The 22,415-nt window shown below is 31.8% G+C and overlaps 1 protein-coding gene across 1 annotated transcript in view; it reads right to left on the bottom strand.

Annotated features, from left to right (window-relative positions):
• LOC143045365 (uncharacterized) overlaps positions 1–22,415 on the bottom strand; it is a 39,114-nt gene that overhangs the window by 10,933 nt on the left and 5,766 nt on the right. The window contains exons 4-23 of the mRNA XM_076217825.1: positions 21,816–21,853; positions 20,862–20,902; positions 20,177–20,279; positions 19,289–19,739; positions 18,689–18,793; positions 15,318–15,473; positions 14,647–14,739; positions 12,910–13,182; positions 11,312–11,402; positions 10,368–10,874; positions 9,910–9,999; positions 7,054–7,133; positions 6,318–6,589; positions 5,625–5,720; positions 4,953–5,030; positions 4,572–4,672; positions 4,133–4,180; positions 3,235–3,393; positions 2,906–3,013; positions 854–993 (exon numbers count right to left, since the gene is read on the bottom strand). Coding sequence (XP_076073940.1) covers positions 854–993; positions 2,906–3,013; positions 3,235–3,393; positions 4,133–4,180; positions 4,572–4,672; positions 4,953–5,030; positions 5,625–5,720; positions 6,318–6,589; positions 7,054–7,133; positions 9,910–9,999; positions 10,368–10,874; positions 11,312–11,402; positions 12,910–13,182; positions 14,647–14,739; positions 15,318–15,473; positions 18,689–18,793; positions 19,289–19,739; positions 20,177–20,279; positions 20,862–20,902; positions 21,816–21,853 — 3,030 coding nt within the window. The remainder of the gene's footprint in view (positions 1–853; positions 994–2,905; positions 3,014–3,234; positions 3,394–4,132; positions 4,181–4,571; positions 4,673–4,952; positions 5,031–5,624; positions 5,721–6,317; positions 6,590–7,053; positions 7,134–9,909; positions 10,000–10,367; positions 10,875–11,311; positions 11,403–12,909; positions 13,183–14,646; positions 14,740–15,317; positions 15,474–18,688; positions 18,794–19,288; positions 19,740–20,176; positions 20,280–20,861; positions 20,903–21,815; positions 21,854–22,415) is intronic.

Here is a 22,415-nt window from a genome sequence, read left to right as displayed (position 1 = left end):
TACAGAGTTAAATTTGTAGGTAACTACTTCAATTAATGATAAAATTAGTTAAAGGGAATACTCTTCCATTTTTATGACTGCACAAATATAATTTGTTAAATTCTTTTATTTTTTGTGACAATTATAAAGGCAAGGCATTTAACAATATTAATTATATATGGTAGCATAAACTCTTCCTAAAAATTATAATAGATAAAGGCAGATGTGGTGTGAGTGCCAATGAGACAACTCTCCATCCAAATAACAATTTAAAAAAGTAAACCATTATAGGTTAAAGTACGGCCTTCAACACGGAGCTTTGGCTCACACCGAACAACAAGCTATAAAGGGCCCCAAAATTACTAGTATAAAACCATTAAAACGGGAAAACCAACGGTCTAATCTATATAAACAAAACGAGAAACGAGAAACACGTATATATTACATAAACAAACGACAACTACTGTACATCAGATTGCATATATCAGTTCTTCATACAATTAAATGGAATTAGTGTATTGATATGATACAATGAAGATCATAAAGTCTTTACAAACAAACTAGTTACCAAATTTATTGATGCTGTCATCACCAAAAGAATATTTTTCAAGACATATTTGACAGATATTTGGTGTTAATGGATACCAATGGATGTAAACAGCTTTTTTATTAAGGAGCCAGGTGATGCCTAACTTCAGCTGCAAGATTTTATCCCAGCTTTGAAGACAATTGCTGGCCTTCAGCTGTTATCTGTTCTTTGGTCAGGTTGTTGTCTCTTTCACATATTCCCAATTTCCATTCTCAATTTTATTAATACAATATACATGAATGCAATAAAACTTATTCTTTATTCATTCTGTGTTTTGTATCTTACTTTTTAATTGTTCATCTTTAGATCTGATAGCTATCTCTCGTTCATCCATTCCCATACTATGCCACTGATCTAATTTTTTCTGAAGTTCTCCAACATCTCTAGCATTAGTCTGGATCATTTCTACAGCTACTGCCAATGATCTGAAAAATTTCAACATTTCATGTAATTAGACTTTCAACTAATCAGAATCTAGTATTAACAGGGAATGTTGCTGAACTAAATCAAACTTGTTTCAGCTGTTTTGCTGGTATGTTTTCTAAAAATTGGATACAAAAAAAAAGAAGGTATCTTTTTCATTGGAAACAGTGGTTGTTGTTTGTTGCTGTATATCATATCTGTTTTTTGTTATTTGTTTTGTACATTAACCAGCTGTCAGTTTTCTCGTTTGAATTGTTTTACACTTGTCATTTCAGGGCCTTTTATAGCTGCCTATGTGGTATGAGTTTTGCTCTTTGTTGAAGGTCGTACAGTGACCTACAGTTGTTAACTTATATGTCATTTGGCCTCTTGTGGAGAGTTGTCTCATTAGCAATCATTCCACATCTTCTTATTAGCTCACCTGGCCTAAAAGGCCATGTGAGCTTTTCTCATCACTTGGCGTCCGTCGTCGTCGTCGTCGTCGTCGTCGTCGTTAACAATTTTTCAAACATCTTCTCCTCTGAAACTACTGAATGGATTTGAATGAAACTTAACATGATTGTTCCTTAGTATATCCTGCACAAAATGTGCGCTTCGATTTTTGATCCGTCAAAAAACATGGCCGCCGTTACTTAAAATAGAACATAGGGGTCAAATGCAGTTTTTGGCTTATATCTCAAAAACGAAAGCATTTAGAGCAAATCTGACATGGGGTAAAAATGTTCATTAGGTCAAGATCTATCAGCCCTGAAATTTTCAGATGAATCAAACAAACCATTGTTGGGTTGCTGCCACTTAATTGGTAATTTTAAGGAAATTTTGCAGTTTTTGGTCATTATCTTGAATATTATTATAGATAAAGATAAACTGTAAACAGCAAAAAAGATCAGCAAAGTAAGATCTACAAATAAGTTAATATGACCAAAATTGTCAATTGACCCCTTAAGGGGTTATTGTCCTTTAATGACAATTTTTCACAATTTGTTCATCATATTTGCTAACTTTAAAAAATCTTCTCCTCTGAAACTACTGAATGGATTTGGTTAAAACTTAGCATGGTTGTTCCTTAGATTATCCTGCACAAAGTGTGTGCTTTGATTTTTGATCCGTCAAAAAACATGGCCGCCGTTACTTAAAATAGAACATAGGGGTCAAATGCAGTTTTTGGCTTATATCTCAAAAACAAAAGCATTAAGAGCAAATCTGACATGGAGTAAAAATGTTCATTAGGTCAATATCTATCAGCCCTGAAATTTTCAGATGAATCAAACATCCAATTGTTGGGTTGCTGCCACTTAATTGGTAATTTTAAGGAAATTTTGCAGTTTTTGGTCATTATCTTGAAAATTATTATAGATAAAGATAAACTGTAAACAGCAAATATGATCAGCAAAGTAAGATCTACAAATAAGTCAATTTGACCAAAATTGTCAATTGACCTCTTTAGGAGTTATTGCCCTTCAAAGACTTTTTTCACAATTTGTTCATCATGTTGACTTACTTTAAAAAATCTTCTCTTATGAAACTGCTGTATCAATTTCAGCCAAACTTAGGCTAAATGAGTTTCAGAGTTTCAGAGTATCTAGTATAAATTTTATATTTCATTTCCTTGTATGTCAAGAAACATAGCTCCTATGGCTAAAATAGAACATAGGAGAAAATGATTTTTTTTGGCTTTTGAAGAAAATAGGACGATTCAAAGAACATTTAAATAAATTGAAAAGACAAAATAATCATTGATGAGAGATTAAACCAAAAAAATTCAGGTGAGCGATTCAGGCTCTTGAGAGCCTCTTGTTTTTATATAGTCTCTATTTGCCTTTAAATGACTTGTATCATACTGTCATTCCTAGTTGGTAGTATCATGTGAATTGCTTTGACTTGTATTTTTTGACTATCTAGTCTAACCTTTACCTGGTAGTATCATGTGATATAGCTACAGCCTCTATTTGACTGTTTTTAGCAGACTTTAACCTTTGAATTGATTCTTCATGATCCTTCCTCAATTGTTCAATTGCATTTCTACAAAAAAAAAGTTGCAAAATGTAAATGTCAATAACCCTTAAATCACTACTAAAATTATGAATGCAAGTTTTTATTATTGCAAACCTGATTTTGCCACATTTTCGCATTTATATATATACATCACGATATTTTCTGAATTTACAGCATGCAATAAAATAATATTTGACAAAACCATATCAAAAGAAGAATGATTTTTTTTCAAAAAGAAGGTAATTTACCTATGAATTTCTTTAACTTTGGAGAGATCTTCCATTTTTTCTCTTTCTATCTCCTCTATCTTTTTAAAGTTCTGTGTGATTATATCTGACTTGTCTTGTTCTATTCCTCTTATTTTAGTTAGATGTTGTGACATCATATATTCATTTTCTTCTCTCAGTCTAAAATCATTAAAATAAAATATTATACATGCATTTATATATATACACAGTATCAGTATATATTACTTATCTGATATTAGAGCTTAAAAAAACAAAAAACAAAAACTTTAAGTAGAACTCATAGTTGACTATTCCTTGAGCTAAACTTAGAAAGATAAATCGTTTGGAACAAACTATACGAGAGGTGAAAAATACTATTAGGAACTAACCAGATGCTCCGCATGGCGCAGCTTGATGCCACCGAAGAGGTCGAACCCTGGACAGTTGGGGCAAGTATGGACACAACATTCAAGCTTGATACAGCTCTGAATTTGGATTGTGATTAAAAGTTGATACAGAATGAATGTGGTCTAAGAACTTAAAACAAATTAAATTGGACATTTACCTATTACGGTCCAATATCCAAAATCTAAATACATGGTTAGATTCAGCATATCAAAGAACCCCAGGAATTCTTTTTTGATGAAATCATCAATTTGAATGAGTTGCTGATACAGTGTAACAATAATTTACAAAAAGACAGGCTCATTGAAAAGTTAACATGCTCATGCATTTCTAGAATTTCAGCATTTGAAAATTCATATTTTCTATACACTAATATGTGCTTTTTCACACGTTCCTAAAATTAATGAAATAAAAAGAATATGACGAAAAACGAACTGATTCTTATAATTATTTTGGTTCATTTTTCAATGTTTTAAAACATAATCTGTCATTTGCACTACATAATAGCTTGTACCTTTTCTCTTTACTTGTGTGTGTTTCTTCTAACATCTGTAGTCTTGTACTGGAAATAGAATAATTAAACATTAACATATAGAGTGCTATCTCTACAATAACATCTTACCATTATATACCTTTTCTTACTTTGGAAGAGGTTGTTTAAGCAGATATCTAGAATTAAAGGTTATTCCTGACCTAAACCCAACATGTATAGGTCATAAATATTCCCTCTTTAATTAAAAGATATGCACTGAGTATCAAATATTTCAATAAGGATTCACTTCTTTCCTTTCATTTGTTTTACATTTGACAATTACATTAATGTGTCCTTTCCTTTAAGTTCTATCAACAGAATCTGATGTTTTAGGCTTACTTTATCTGTTCAGGTGGCCTATCCACACAAAATACAATAAAAAGCAATACATCAGGGATAAGATGATGTAACCATAACTTACTTGTAAGAACTCTCTATATCTTTTATTTCATCTTGATGTCTCCTCTTAGTTGATTCTAATAAAGAATTGGCACAATCTATTTCTATCTCTAGTTTTCTTATCTGAGAATAGAATACATTTAACATGCAATGATGTATTTTACAATAAAGCTTAAGATATAAAATAGTAGAAAACAGAAAAAGTTGTTTAATTATTATAATAAGCAAGAAAGACACCACAAAATTTTTTGAAGATACTTCAGCAGAGAAATATCATTGATATAATACAGCAGATTTTCACGGAAGAACCAATACAAAGTTAAAGCATGTAGAACAGGCCAAAACTATACGGTAGCTTAATAAACACATTAACATTAGTTTAACTGATATTTAAAAACCTTACCCTTGCCTCTGGGTCCATTCCAAGTGTCATACCACTATTTCTTGCAAATGTGTCTGACTGTACACTAGACATTGGATGCTGAAATAAGGTAGTAAATACATGTATAAATATGATGCAGAATGATAGAACAAAGCATGTCGACAAGTTAAAGTAAACAAATGTATATAAAAGATATTTAAAGATACGGTACAGTGCTTAAGATAGTAATGTGCTTACAGTAATAATCCTCATACACAAATGTGAATGCAAATTAATAATAAATTCAAAGAAACCATAACTCTGAAAGAGCTAAGGTTGAATGATGCAGATGATAGATTGGTGTATAACTTCAAGTGGCAAATATTACATGTACCGGTATACATATCAGAAATGTGATATCAATATGCACCCTTCTTAGTACCAGACTGATCAACAAAGTCAGATTTATAAGCTGCAAGGTATTTATAGAACATGGGGGAAACACATCAACCTATCCCAGACACTATAAGACTCTTTGCTCTTACTCTTATATGCTGTGTGTTAAGCAGATAAGCTGCTTTTAAAGACTTTTAAACTGACCTACATAGGGATTGAACCCATGACCTCACCAACTCTTGTAGGCAGAAAAAGAGTAGACTAATATTCCCATATGATTTATACAGGTGTGACATAAATATGACCAATCATTTTTACCTGTGTCTGAAGCATTTGTTGATATTGTTGTTGTTGTAGTTGTAGAAATGCTTGCATCTGTTGTTGTGACATCTGATCTGATGGATAGCTTCCTTTCTGCAGATGTAAGAAAAGATAATCAATATTTTTCTTTGAAAAAATCTTTATCAAAATTTTAGGAATTTAAATGGAAGTCATTAATCTAAAAAGGATCATCGAACTAAGGTAGGTCTAAAGAAAAAGTGACATGAATCAACTGGCAAGCTATTCTATTTAAAAAAAAATATTTCAAATACCATTTCTAATTTCTTTAATTAACAGTTTCTGCTGAAAGTCAGATTTGTATTACACTATCATAGTACATACAATATTAATCAAATTTGAAAAATACTTCAAAAGTGCTTATATATTTTTCAAGTTTAAAGAGGAAAGTTTGAAAATCTGTCTTTGAACTTTAATATTGCTTTAAAAATCATGTCACTCAATAGATGATGACACAATTATTTTTTTTATTTTGCACAAAATTGGCACACTAAAAATTGTAAAGTCACTGATTTATTTTGGGAGGAAGGGGGCATTTTGTCTTAACACATATTTTTTTAGGTAAGTTTTACATGTATTGAGTTCCTAGGAAACCCTCCAGTCTAAGAACAGTTTATATTTTTGAATAGTTCTTCTTTCTGTTACATTTATCTTTTTCTCCCTAATTTTTACCTCAGGACTACTCTGAAGTCTGGCCTCTTTTTGTCTCTGCTTATCTGCCATACTGAAGTTAAAGAAATCAGTAGTTCTTGTTTCAGATTCTGGTTTACTGGACAGAAAATCTGGTTCCTGCCTATGTGACAGGAAGTTAGGCTCTGGTTTGGAAGACTGGAAAGTTGATTCTGATTGGTTGGACAGAAAATCATGCTGACTGATATCCTTTTGCTGTAGTTGGGTTGATGGATGTTCAGATATTTTTACATCGTCAGAAATTGAAGACTGTCCTGTAAACATGATTTAAGATACAATATACATACTGCGAATTCACAAATAATGCAACGTTTTTCTTGATTCTGGTGAACATCTAAATAAATTAAGTTTTTTCTTTATGATTTTTGTTTTAGTAAAAACATTACCAGGAATAATCTTGCAGTATTGTTGGTTGTGGAATATTTGCAATGCACCGATGATCTGAATTGATAGCATGTATAGCATTTATTGCAAACCAAAGTTATCTCCTCTTGGTTATGGTACATTCTTTATGTATTTAAACTTTTGTTAAGAACTTTTTCATTAAGTTTGCAATAAATTGTAAATTATAATTCTCAGTAATTTTGAATAGTAGTACATTTTTAATAGTAAAGGTAAACATTGTGTTAGTATAAATGTTAAAAAATGTAAACATTATCATTGTTGTAATTAATGCCATAGCTTTTATATAAAATCACACAAAGAATTTAGAGCCTACTTTGAAATGAAAGGTCTGCTCCTCTATCTGCACTACCAGATCTTGAATTCTTTCTTCTGGAACCTGATTCCCAAGTTGGTCTACAAAAGCAATATTAATCTTTACTCATTACACTATGTCTGTGATAGTAATATAAAGGTGATCAATCTGACATTCTACGGTCTACAAAAGCAATATTAATCTTTACTCAGTACACTATGTCTGTGATAGTAATATAAAGGTGATCAATCTGACATTCTACGGTCTACAAAAGCAATATTAATCTTTACTCATTACACTATGTCTGTGATAGTAATATAAAGGTGATCAATCTGACATTCTACGGTCTACAAAAGCAATATTAATCTTTACTCATTACACTATGTCTGTGATAGTAATATAAAGGTGATCAATCTGACATTCTACCATATTGAGATTTATTTCCTTTTTGGGCTTGTGTCTTAATATAAAGTACAGGTTCAATATCACGTAAATTTTTCAAATAAAAAATATTGGAAGTCACCTCACTTCTTAAAATGATTTGCCTCAATATCTATTGGCCACATCTCTTTAGGGACGACATCAAAAGTTCAATGTAGGATAAAAATTCATATAGTTTTTTTCACTGACAACCCCACTAAACCCCTTTAACCTTATTTGGGAATTGACCAATAAGGATATATACAAAATTGGTGTCAATTAAACAAAAATTGCAGCAATTTTGACCCCCACCCCCCAAACTATTTGAATTTAGTTTTTTATCCTTCATTGATTTTTAATGTCATCCCTTATTGAAAAGGATCTATTTTATAGCAGTGGCGGATCCAGGGGGGGGGGGGTTCCGAGGGTGCGCACCCCCCCTTTATTTTTGCCGATCAATGCATTTGTATCGGGACATATGTTTTGCACCCCCCCTTTGCCCTGGGTGCCCTGGGTTAGCACCCCCCTTTCGAAAATTCCTGCATCCGCCCCTGTATAGGGCACCATTATAATAGATTTGAGGGTTGTTTAAAAAAATGAAATTTATTAAAACCAAATGATTCCTAAATTTTCTATTGATTTGAACTATTGAACCTTTAAACCCTATATTTAGGACCACACAAAGTAAGAATTCATCTGTATTTCTTTACATGTGTCAAACAATATCTAAATGTAGTTTTTTTATTGCATGTAAATTAAAAAATTTCTTTCCAGTCAAAAGCATTTGCATAAACAAACACAACCTTTCATAAATAGTAAAGCCTTTATTATTATTCAAAACAAACAGCAGTTTTGCATTGTTCATCAAAAAGTTAAATGAAATCATTACATGTTATAACACATCTCATATCAGCCATTAAAATTATTCTTGCAACAGATAATGAATTCAGCAAACAAACACACTTCTAAAATAAATTTGATTTGCAGCAACAAAATTTCTGTTTCAAATTTTGTTTTTCAGACTAATTCAAATAAGACTATAAGTAACACGAAAAAGGCTCTCAAATTAATATCCTACAAATTCAGGCCCTGCATAGTTGGTCAATCAGTTTGGAGGTCAGAAAATTGATATTGACACTTTTTGGGGTTGAATAAGCCTTCTTGAAACTCTTTAAATCGGTGTTGCAGGGATCTTAAACATAGCATTGTCCCTATACTGGTCATAAAGCTTGATTTGACAGAGCTAATCTATCCATGTCGATGAAATGAATCATTTGTCAATTTGTAAAATGATAATGACGTGCTTAAATTTAAAAAAATCATACAAGTAATCACTTTTATTGCAATTCAAAGAACTCACAAAACTGTTTACCCTTAAGTTTGATGTTTGTTATGCATGCATTCACTTTAATAAAATACATAAAAAACAATGCATTGCATTAAATATCACAGCAAAAATTCACTGAACATACATTTTACTGAAACCCTGAACTACTTTCTTTTTAACTGAACGTTCCTTTACATGATGTTTGCTCCTGAAATACAGTTAATTTATTGATTGATTTTTTAAGTTCTTTTTTCCTTTCTCTGTAACAGAGTAAATATCTTGAGCATAAAAACATATTTAACCCTTTCACCGATTGCTTCCCAGACAGAAGCTACTCTGAGACGATGGCTTCCCTGGCTACTATTACTCAAGTGGGAGATCTTCATAATAAATGTCAATAAAAACTTGTTTGTAGTTATTTGTGTATTTATTTCATTCACTAACACCATGTTCACAGTTTTATTCATGTTTTGATAATTTTTTCCTCTTAAAATATTCAAATTTTCAAATTTTCGGCATTATCTAGGTGAAATTCTCAAAATTCTGCTCTTTGACCCCAAATCGTAATTTTTTAACCCAAAACGGCAAACTTTTGAAAATTTTTACGAGGCTGTACAAATTCCTCACACTGAACGATGTCCATTCCAAGTGTTTTGTACATAAAACGACATTTTATGTAAAAAAAGTATACTAGTTTGGCTTCAATTCTTCCATATTCTTTTAAAAAAAATGTTCCCTCATTTCAAATTCTCGTAAATTCCGTAAATTTCCTCTGATTTTGACACGGTTTTCAACAAACGGAAGCGCCATGTTTACACTTTCATCCGGGTATTCATCAAAGAAAGATAACTCATGTTTGCAGTTTTGAGCGGGAAATATAAAACATGTATTCTGATCCCGGTAAAACGGGACTCGTTGTCAGCTGTCTGAAGCGTGAATCCTGGTAAACCGGGACTCATCGGCGAAAGGGTTAAGTACCATAAATAGTCTTTTCGTAAACATTAGACAAAATTATAGAATAACCTTGATATAACAGTTGTGTATTTTGTATTTCATATTAAGAATAGTTTTAGTAAGATTTTTTTTTAAAAATCTATGCAAAATGTATAGACTTTCTTTTATTTACTTACGTATGATCTATCTTAGCTGGAGTAGAAAATAAATCTTTTTGTGATTCTGATACACGACTTCCACCAAACAAAGGAGAATCTGGTGTTTTTCTGTTAGAATAAAAAACATACATGTAAATAAACAAGGCAACTGTCATGGAAAGAAATAGTTTGTTTTAGTGTCATTAGGTTGCAGTCTTATTGACATATACCCCATAATCTTTTAATCATATATACAATTCTACCAAAAAGTATATCAAAAAATTTCTTATGAGATTATGTATTGCATTTATAATAGGTGTTTAAGAGTGTTCGAGATTTGGCTCATTCTAATCAATAAAGAAATTTGGTATCAATAATACCATTTTTGAAAAGGAAATAGAGAAATTGAATATTGAAACTATGAATTATAAGGGTGATACTTAAGAGAACAACTCTTCACTCTGTAAATAAGACAAAGTGAAAACAAAGTAACATACTTTAACATTGAATCATTGAAACCACCAAGACCTAGATAATCATCAGGTGACTGATCCACTTCAACTGGTTTCTGTTCAAACTTCAGGTGATCTGGTACTTTAGACTGAGGTGGGGTAACAGGGGCAAGTCTCTGCTCTCCGGTTCCTGGTCTAACTTCAGGCTGTTTTGGCTTCATCCATTCAAAGCCATCATCCTCATCGTCTTTCAAACCTAGATACTCAAACGGGTCAACTTTAGGTTTGTTCATTGTTTTTGACGGAGTTTTAGCACCTGGTGGTGTTGATGATTTTAAGGCACTAGTGGGCTCTTTAGAAGGAGCATCCTTTATTTGGGACTCTTTAGCCGGGGTTGTTTCATCTTTGCCTACAGTTTCTTTGGTGGGTGTAGATCTTGGGGAAGGACTCATGTGGTCTAGCCACTCCATTCCTTCTGGTTTCTTGGTAGCAGGTGATCTCCCTCTAGATGGAGGTTTATCAAAACCAAAAATATCATCTTCATCTTGAAATCTACAAAAGGTGCAATAACTTATTTTGAATAACTGTAATCAATCTGACTTCCACATATATTTGTTTTCTCTATTTAGCTTCTTCCAGCTGACTTAACATGTTTTGACTTTGTTGACTTATTTTACAAAAAAGATTGATGATTGTTAAATTCACAAAGATGTATATTTGCATTATTTTTTGACTGGTTTGAATCCCATTTACCCAATGTAAATATATTGTTCTTAAATGTACAGTTATAATTCTGAGTTGTTTGCAGTATTTTTATGTTTGATAAGCTTGAAGAAACTTAATTTATTTGAGTGTTTGCTTAAAAAATTGTCATGAAAAACTATTGTTTTTAATTGAACCTGAAATTGTTTCCTTTTGTACTACATGTTGAATTGTTGTATGTCACTTGAGGAATACTATAGGAAGGAAAAAAAATAAAAGTAAAATACCTGACAGATCTACGAGAACCTGGTCTTGAACCCCCACTAGCTGATCCTGCTGATGGCATGTAACTACCAAAGGCATAATCTTCTTCATCTTCTGTAAAATACCATCAACCAATTATCTCTTTATTTTCATTTAATAATAAGTTGCATTATTAATATGAGTAACCTTGGTCAGTCCTTTATTAAGTCATAAAGTCATCTTATTATAATTCTAAAATCAAATTTAGCTTCTCCATTAAAACTCCAAAAGATTTGATAACAAATGAAAACAAGAAAATCGTATCTATACATTTATATATTCTTATAAAAATAACATTTTAAAAACAGTGTTCTCCCCAGGCACTTAAAGGACCACGGGCCCGCGATGTATAATTTTCTGCCGCGGTGGTATCGTTCTTGCCGCGATGTATAATTTTTTTCCGTGGTGCTAAAGTTTTCGGTAAAAAAATCGTATTAAAATCGGTAACAGTTTCAGATGACTTCAACTTTACATCAAAATTGACCAGTTCTGACCAGTTTAATCCAGTATTGACAAGATGATTGTTTACACCACGTGATCGATTTACCTGTTGAGGTTAACCTTGATGATTGGATTTAATCGATGTACATGATTCTTTTGTGTTTTAATTAATTAAGAGATCATAATTTAAATAACAGACTTGTGAGGGACAAGCAGACATTTGTTAATGAACCCTATTACGCCAGTCTCAAGTCAAAATAATTTGCCTTTTAGGAATTGTGGAGTTACTTCCCCTGATTTTGCTAATTACAAATAAATGCTCCTCACATATAATTTCTCATTGCAAATAAAAATAAAGTACAAATTGAATGCAAAATTATATTAGAATGTTACATTAAGGATGAAAACATTCTTAGAACATACCAACAAAAATGTTTTGCAAATTATTTTTGAGAATCATACCATTATTGATGCACAGACATATTATAATAAATGGGTAATTTATACAATGTTAAAATATTTGACTGTAACAGGTCTAAAAAGCCTACTGCCACAACTCTAATACATTCCCACGCAGGACTAAAGCTAGGGATGAACCTTGTGAATAGAAAACTCTTTTAAAGTACTTTCCATATCTGTAACAAAGTATTAATCATAAAAACAAATTTGTTGTTGTCTAAAAGAATCAGATCTAAAACTATGGAAAATAGCTTTTAATTTACTGAAGGTTCTGTATCAAAAATCTTGTTCAAAGTTCATTGTTATGGGGAATGTGTAGTGTAACTACAAGTATCGGGACAAAATGGCTTGATCAAAATATAAGAAGTGACTTTAGCTTAAAGACTAATTGTGCTTTCTTTTATTTATTCTTCAAAGATATTAAAGTATACAAACTGTTTATTAATTTACTTTTTCTACCAATAATTTTCTGACCCAAAGTCCTACAACACAGTTCCACAGTAAACAAAACAAAGGCAAACAGGTAATGACAAAAAGTAACAAGAAAAAAAATAAGCGACGCAAAGCGACACAAAATACTGTAAAATTCATTTCGTCACGCGTTACCCTGGTGCTATCCAAAAATCCTGGGGAGAACACTGAAAAAGTTTTACATGTTTTATGTGTTTGCCTAAAAAGTTACCTTCATCAGGCTGTGTATATTTCTTATCTAATACAAATTCCTTCCTCTCTTTTGTTTCCAAATGTTTTGTGACATTGCTGTCTTTTCCAAGTAATTTGTCAAACATTCGTGGTGCTGGCTTTTCTTCAGAATCACTATCAAAATCTTCTATCTCTGGCTTTGGTTTAGAGGCTGTTGATGGTGCTGAGCCTTTGTCTTCTATACCTAACCCTCCCAAGAAATCATCATCATCACTGAATATACCAGCATCTTCCTTCTTCTTACTAGCTGCAACTGTAAAATTTCACACATATATATATTTTTTTTTCTTTCATATACAAAGGAAGTAATCAATATTTTTTTGTGAATCAAATCCTTGTTTTCCTGTCTTAAATTACTTTCTGATGTGTTTTTTAAGGTTTGAATTAGTTTTCAAATTCATCACCAAAAAAACTTAAATAATATTTTATTTTCATCCATTTAAAAATAACAAAATGAAGGCTTGTGCCTTGAAACTTTTATTAACAAGAGTGCACACACTGAAATGTCTCGCCTTCTTTTCTTATCATTGATATTATGTTGATAGTCCTAAGTATAAAGCTTTATTTCAACTGTCACATAAACTTAACATTAACCAAGATAGCTAAACAAAGACCATTGAACCATGAAAATGAGGTCAAGGTCAGATGAACCATGCCAGGCAGACATGTACAGCTAACAATGCTTCCATACAACAAAAATAGTTGACCTATTACTTATAGTTTAAGAAAAATCCACCAAAACACAAAAACTTATCACTGTGCAATGAACCGTGAAATTGAGGTCATGGTCAAATAAAACCTGCGGGTCTGACATATAGATCATAAAATATTTCCATACACCAAATATAGTTGACCTTTGGCATATAATATTAGATAAATAGGCCAAAATTCAAATACTTAACTTTGACCACTGAACCATGAAAATGAGGTCAAGGTCAGATGACATCTGCCAACTAGACAGGTACACCTTACAATCATTCTATACAACAAATATAGTAGACCTATTGCATAAAGTATGAGAAAAACAGACCAAAACACAAAAACTTAACTATAACCACTGAACCATGAAAATGAGGTCAAGTTCAGATGACACCTGCCAGTTGGACATGTACACCTTACAGTCCTTCCATACACCAAATATACTAGCCCTATTGCTTATAGTATCTGAGATATGGACTTGACCACCAAAACTTAACCTTGTTCACTGATCCATGAAATGAGGTCGAGGTCAAGTGAAAACTGTCTGACGGGCATGAGGACCTTGCAAGGTACTCACATACCAAATATAGTTATCCTTTTACTTATAATAAGAGAGAATTCAACATTACAAAAAATCTGAACTTTTTTTTTCAAGTAGTCACTGAACCATGAAAATGAGGACATGTGACTGACAGAAACTTCGTAACATGAGGCATCTATATACAAAGTATGAAGCATCCAGGTCTTCCACCTTCTAAAATATAAAGCTTTTAAGAAGTTAGCTAACGCCGCCGGATCACTATCCCTATGTCGAGCTTTATGTAACAAAAGTTGCAGGCTCGACAAAAATCTGAGCTTTTGTACAAAAATTAATTTTTGTGTTAGCAGATATTTTCATTTCTTAAGCATCCCATGTTGCTTCACAAGAAGTCAGATACAAAGAGTACTTTTCAACAATATGGACTAGAAGGAAGCATTACTTTGAAATAAGATAATATAAGCAATATAAAAAGATTACCTTGTTTAGATACTGCTGTTTCAGGCTCTTCGTCAACCTTTTTGTCACTTCCACTCCTTGTAGGAGGTCTATCATACAGATTCTTCTTTGGTTCTGTAATGATCAATATATTTGGTGTTAAGGATGTACTTAGGTGTGTTTTTGGAATTTGTGTCAAATGTTCAGACTCCTTGCTGTTTTTTCATACAATACAATGTAAAATATTTCGCCCCATAACACCCATTTATTTTTTCATACAAGACTTAATAGCTCATGAAAGGTCATTTACCAAAATTTTAGAAGATTCTTAATTTTCTTTCTTTTGTTTTGAGACCTAATAATACCAATGCAAATAAAAGGTAAAAGTCTGAGTCAGCCTTTTCCCGCCATATTTTAAATCTCAAATATCTCGAAAAGGAGGTCCATGATCTATCAATATTTTTAGTTTATTCTTATCCTTAATTGATGCTCTACCAGCTTATAGTATCAATTTTAACTTCTTAATTTATTACTTTTCACCTAACCTCAACTAAGGTTGGTTTGCTATACACAGTATTCATGTATCAATCTATTACTTTTTAAATCAAAGTCAAATTTTAGATAAGCATTATTTACTCAACTTTCACAATCCACAAATGTAGTGTTAACTAAGGAACAAATGAGATACATAATCATCAAAAAGACTATAATACCTTCAACAACTTTAACAGGTTCTGGTTCTTGTTTTTTGACAACTGGTTCCTCCTTCTTTTTCTGTGAGGATCTTTTGGCTGCAGGTTTTGTGGCCCAGGAATCATCATCTTCATCATCACTCAATAAACCAGCTAAAGGATCATCTTCATTAAACTCTGCAATATAATATGAACTGTAATTCAATTTTCTTTCAAAGATTCACCAGAGTGTGCTGTACATTCAGATGTGTTTAATTCAAGGAGAAAAAACTCTCCTTCCACAAAAGAACGGATGTGTGCATTTTTTTTTTTATTATTATTTTATTTCACCCAAAAAAAAATATTTGAGGGGGAAGGGTGCTGCCACTGTCAATTACTAAAACTGTCATAAATTTTGAAGAATTTGTGCTAAAAATCATGGTTTTACAAAAATTCCTCTTCATTATTATGTCCATACCTGTCAACCTGTGACGATGAAAATGCAGGTCATGACCTGCATTGAAGAATCAAATCTCAGGTCATAACGCGTACAAACTTTTTAGAGCTGAATTTCAGTATTTATGGTACATTTTCTTATAATGTATATCAAAGATACCAAAACATCAATGCATGTTCACTTGGTAACGTCATTTTAAATCTTATTTATTATTATTTCATTACACTTTTAAAGATTTTTATAAACTTGTGTATCACAGTCTTATGTCCTTTACTTTTTGTCATCATCAAAAATTTATTTTTCAAATGTTATTTTAAAATGAGACTACAAGCCTTTAAACATACCATGTAGAGATATTACATATCGTCGCTGGGCTTCTAAAATGTTGTATATGACTTTTTTGGCTAAAAATACTTTTTGACACCAATGGTCTGGGCGGGAGGAAATCTTTGGTATTACAAAATAATATACAGTAAGACCAATCAAAATGTGTGAAATAAGACATATTACAAAATTGCCAATGTCAGTTGTTTGTAAAGTTTGGTTCCAAAATGTTGTATGAAAACTTGAAAATCGTTGTATAATGGCTTTGGGAAAAAAATAATTGTACATTTCTTTATTTCTGTGAAAATAATTTAAGTTCTTGGATAATCCAGAAATGTCAACGTTTTTATTTCACTGCTATTTACAAAAACCTTCAAGTTCACTTACGACATTTTGAAGCATGCATTTTGCCAAAATTTTCAAAGCCTGTTTGTGAGAATTTTTTTTCTTGAAAAATTTGTAATATACAACATTTTAGAAGCCCAGCGACGATAGATGACCTCTATATTTATAAGGAAATTAGACTATGATAAAATATAGTAATACAGTTAAAGGAAGTATAAATGTAAAAAATAATTTTTAACTTTTTTTTAAAAATTGTATAAAGGTATAAAAATAATGAAAAGTTATTTTTCAATATGTATTTGAATTTTATATTATTATGATTTAATCTTTTTCACCCATAAAACGTAAATATAAGGAATAATTTTGAATGGTGACAAATAAGGGGAAGTAACTCTTAGTTGAAATATCTTTTTAAAACAACAGGGCAATTTATTTACGACCTAAAGCTAACAGTGGCGTAGCTTGCATGTATGCTCAGCAAGCATCCACATCATTTTGACAGGAATAAAAATATAAATAAAGATATGTTCGCAACAGTTAAACTTGGAGGTATCCGTATGTAACAAGGGTTAGGATATGAGGATAACATCCATGTTTCATCTGAAATTGAGCCTAGCGGAGCGATGGCTTCTACAACTGACAAACAACATAACTGACAACTAAACCACCATATCCTGATATCGTTTCCTGTGACATGAAAGACGACGTGAAAAAAAAACTGATCTGTAATAGAGTGTGATCATTCCTAGGCTTATCAGTAAATTCCAGTTTCTATCTAGGTCCACATATTAATTCTATTTTCAACAAAAGAACAAAGTTCCTTTGTTCCCTCTGGGAACAGTATATCTAACGGGAATTGAATCTCGTACGCTTTTCAGTATAAAATTATTGAAATCCCGTACTACACGAAACTTCGCAAGATTATAATATATATGTTCCTGGTCCCCTGCATTGCACATATTTTATGTAACCAATGAACAAGAGCAATAACTAATAAAAATTAATGTTTTTCCTTTTCCTTTTATTTTTAATGGAGAAATAAAAGCTTTAGAGAAAATGCAATGGGATTTCCGTTATAATTTATATTTCAAAAGATCAAAGCTTAGGACTTATTTTCGAAATTGTCATTGCTGATGATATAAAAATCTTGCAAGAATTGTACACATGAGAGTGCAAACAAAACCGGATGGACGGACACCAGGTATTTCGATGATTTCCCCTGCGACGCGTTAATGGGGTCACTTCAGTTCCTATATTCCGAAGTGCCGCTGTGATAGGGCCGTTTTTTTGAGAAATGCTAGGAGAGAAAACAAATGGAAGTTTTTAACGACCTTGACTGGCTATACAGCCCTTGCATGGTCGGCCGCTAGGAAAGGGGATCATTTCAGTTCCTTAATACAGAAGTGCCGCTGTGATTGCTGTGATGGGGCCATTTATGAGATGTCAAATATTAAGATTCGCGGGAAACTTTTACATCAAATAAATAAATTATGAATTACATTCAGTTTCGAGAATTTCGAGAAAACATTAAAATTATGTTTGAAATATGATTATATGAATTGGTGGGTATTTTGAAATTAAACAAAAATCTAACCAGTGTCGGATTCTATTGGAGCAAATGTGCTTACAGGAACAATGTCTGTAAAAATATAATTTTCTGCATAAAATAGTCCAAAAAAAAATTCGCCTCGCTCCACTCGGCAAAGGCATCCACATCATTTCAACCCTGGCTACGCCACTGGCTAAGGTAATTGGTGTTAATCAACAGTGTGTTTGACACCAAAGCTGTCAAGTGAAGCCATGCACTTAATGGGTCACGTAATTTGACAGTTTACATAGCTAGATGAACTGCATGTTCACGGAAGAATTACGAATTTGCCGGTATTTCAAAGGAATATTACTTATGAAAATCAATCTCAAGGCTAAGAAATACGGGTGAAATTGGGTCATTTTCGGAATTTCCGGGTCATTGAAATGACCCGCCGGGTGATCCGGGTGATCCCTCAGAATTGTGAAAATCTTGGGTCACACCCGCAGAATCCGGGTCAGTTGACAGGTATGTTATGTCACAAAATTACGTCAATAATGACACACACGATTGGTAAAATTATTTTTGAACTGAAACAATAAGACATTTTAACATATGTTAAAATGAAATCAAGTTTTCATAACATTATCGCAGTGAAAATTTTCAGATTTTGAGGGTCAAAATTATGAGGCAGTGAACCAAATCCTTTTTTTTCTCATTCATAATCAATCCTCTTCATGGCCATATTTATATCCTTACCTCCAAAATCAAACTTTGGTTTGGCCTTTGGTACAGTTCCTGGTCTTTCTGTTGGTGGTGTTGCACCTGGCCTTAAACTCTCTGATCCGTTACCATTATATATGTCTAAAAGAAAACACATTTTATGTTTACAAATTGTATCTGTTATTTTTACATCAATACAATATATTTAATATAAAATTGGTATTAAACAGGTCTAAATTTGTTGCATATAAATGTACAATAAAATATTTTATCAACAATTTTTTTCATAAATAATTATTTCTCTCTTTCTATGCAACATTTAGACAGAAAATTGAACCAGCAGACCTAACTTAGAAATCAATTATTTCTTTTTCTATTCAAAGGGCAAATGACATCTGAAAAGTATACAATACCATTTTGATCATCTTCAGGCAAATTTCAAATGAAAATTTAGTGGTAGATGATTACAATAAAGTTTCAAACGTTCTACCAATCTATACTTAGATATGAATTGATTATAAATACCAGTATGCCTATTATTCAGAATTATGTCCCCTCTTAAAAGTCAGAGCCAGATTTGTGGACTCGAAATAAACTGTACACAAAGATGGAAACAGAATCAATATAGTCATGTACCATTCATTTTCCCAGGAGCTGTACTAGGTTTAGGAATGGTTACATCCTGCTGTTTATACACTGGAACAGATGCTTCAGCTTTCCTACCCCCACTTCCTGGTCTGTCTCGAGACACTCCCCTGGGACTGATTGGCTGATCACTCCATGTTACTCCACCTTTACTGCCAGCACTACCAGGTCTTTCTCTAGATCCACCTCTAGGACTGATAGGCTGATCCCAGGTTGATGAAGGTCCACCTGCTCCTACTGGACTTTTCGAGGTAGGGGAAGTAACTCTAGCCTGAGGTGAAGTCACTCTCTGTTGAGGAGATACAGCTCTTGGGGTAGTACTACGAGATCTAGGAGTACCTCCCCGACGTGGTGTATTTGTTTTACTAGAACTTCCTCCTTTTGTACTTCCCTTTTTCTTTAGTTTTCCTCCAAATAAGTCAGCATCCATATCTTCTAAATCCTATACAATGAAAAACAGAGGGATTAATTTTATTTCATTTTAATTTTAATTTACAATTTCTATTTTTTTTTCCTGAAAAAACTGTTTAATATGTTGAAATATAAGCTTCATATCCATTTTTTCATCCCTTTATTAAATTAAAAGTTCCAAATATTTTTCATTTATTGATCAATGTTAATTATGTCTTTTCTAATTTATATCATATTAACAGCACCCCAGTGTAAATCTAATATACATGTGAGAGTTCTCCAAAAGACATTTTACAATCTTGGTAATGTGATATGTGAGGCAAATTAAAATTATTTTCTTATAGATTATGTTATGGACAAGATATTTTAGTTTCTTGAAACAAGATGGTACATTAAAACTTTCTATTTATTAGATTGCTAAAATAAGAAATTTGTGCTGAGGACTTGTTACATGCATACGGTGCATACCTTAATACTCTGAGCCATCTCTTTGACATCAGCTTCTGATACATCAGAAAGTCCATCTTCAGCACTAGCAGCAATGTTACTATAGAAATCTTCATCCTTTGATCTGAAAAAAAACACATCTTAAAATTATTACCAAAACTTCACACACACAAAGAAAATAGAAAAATTATGTTCCAACTAGCTAATTCTGTGTTACAGTGTCAATTTTTTCCAAGTGCAAGATATATACTTTTGTAAAAAATTGATAAGTATAACAAATTCAGAATTGATCTGCTATTTCTTTTAAGTATAATCATTAATCAGATAATCTGATCTCTTTCGATTCAATGCAACAAATATGTGGTAAACATATTATAGATATCATGTCATCCTAGTGTGAAATGTAGGTCATAGTGCGATCAATCTGTTTGCAAAAGAAATGTAGTTAAAAAAAACTGAACAGATCTAAGAAAAGTCCTTCATGTAAGAAATGAAAGTCAATAGATCTGAAACATTGCTGATTAATTATGAGCTACATTCGGAGAAATGAGGTGTTCAAATAATATTAAAAGTCTGTCAGAGTTAAGTTAATATTAAATTGTTTTAACACACAGCTTCAAGATGTACAGGCAAGATTACATTTGAGTCACATTTGCAGTGAGATGAAAATATTTAAAACTAAAATTGATTTGAACTAAAAAATTACCCCTGCTTCTTTCCTTCTTGTGATCTTGTTCTTACAGCAGGCTAGAATTATAAAAGTAAATATATATGTTAAATTTAAATAGAACTTTAAAAGAGCTAAAAATATATTTTCATTCTAAAGTTGTTTTTATTATTAGCCTAAAAGAAATGCAGTCTTATTGATTGGAATTTTTCATATGTTTAAAATCACAACAAATGCATTGGAAACCATCTTGTCCCTATGTAATTCACATAATCATGTAACAAACATCTATGCACTTGCAGAAAATATTTATGTCATTTTCTGAAATTTAGTTTCTAACAAAAAGATGCTTGTAAAATTTCCAAATTTTAGAGCTAATTTTCTAATGCATATAGATTAAGACTTTGGTAAACTTGTTGCTTTTTGGTATAAATGTTTGCTCAAGTATTGTGATTATGATTAATATCTGCAAACAATATAACTAGGCAAAATTAAACCTATATACATCTTATCTAGATTTGATTGGACATTATAAAATGATCAAAGTTTATGTTTAAACAAAGCAAGTCTTAATCTACATGCATTAGGAAATTAGCTCTAATTTTTAATAAAAGTTCAATATAAGTTTTGATTCTTGCAATTTTTCCTATAATCTTTAAAACTTGAATCAAGTGTCTTACAACTAATAACTAACAGCCATACAACCCAAAAACAAATGAGCTGCATTGGATAAAAATCAATCTTGTGCTAATAAATATCAGTACACCTGTTAACCTATTTCAGGATGAACAAAATCTAGATGGAAAGTCTGTGACTGTTCAAAAAAATTAGTTGCATAAATATATAAGAATCCTACAAAACAGACAGAAATTTATCTTTTATTTTGTAATTGAATGTTCTAAAATCAATCAAAGTCTTAAAAATGTACATATTTATATCCACTTGCATAAGGTCTATTTCTATTCAATGCAGCACAAATATTATACTACTTACAGCATGTGAAGGTGGACTTTTCTTTTTTGGTGAGGAATCTATAATATTGAATTACATTTGTTATAGTTTTTTTATTCTTAAAAATACAAAATTAAAGAAAGAAAGACAATCTATAAACAAACTGCATGTTATTCATGCAAATAATCCACAAATATTCAACAAACTCAACTGCCACTCGCAAAGAGAAAATAGCATGAATTGTTCTATATAATAAGGATGTTCTTATCCCGGGCATAAAACAATGCCGTATTTGGCAAAACCTTTTCAACTTTTGATCTTCAGTGCTGTACAACTTTGTACCTTTTTCACTTTCGATCTTTTATATCTGGGCGTTATGTATTCGGGTTTAGTTTTCTGTAATTAGTTAATACTTCAGTTTCTTTATGTATATCTCTTTCATATTCATTTGATAAAATTTACTGTTTGCAATAGCATGAATTGTTCTATATAATAAGAATGTTCTTATCCCGGGCATAAAAACAATGCCGTATTTGGCGAAACCTTTTCAACTTTTTATCTCCAGTGCTGTACAACTTTGTACTTTTTTCACTTTCGATCTTTTATATCTGGGAGTCACTTGTAAGTCCTGTGTGGACAAGG

This window comes from Mytilus galloprovincialis, chromosome 9 (genome assembly GCF_965363235.1).
Source record: "Mytilus galloprovincialis chromosome 9, xbMytGall1.hap1.1, whole genome shotgun sequence".
Classification (NCBI taxonomy): domain Eukaryota; kingdom Metazoa; phylum Mollusca; class Bivalvia; order Mytilida; family Mytilidae; genus Mytilus; species Mytilus galloprovincialis.
Note: the sequence above shows the minus strand (reverse complement) of the source record. Positions and strands in the feature narration are given on the sequence as shown.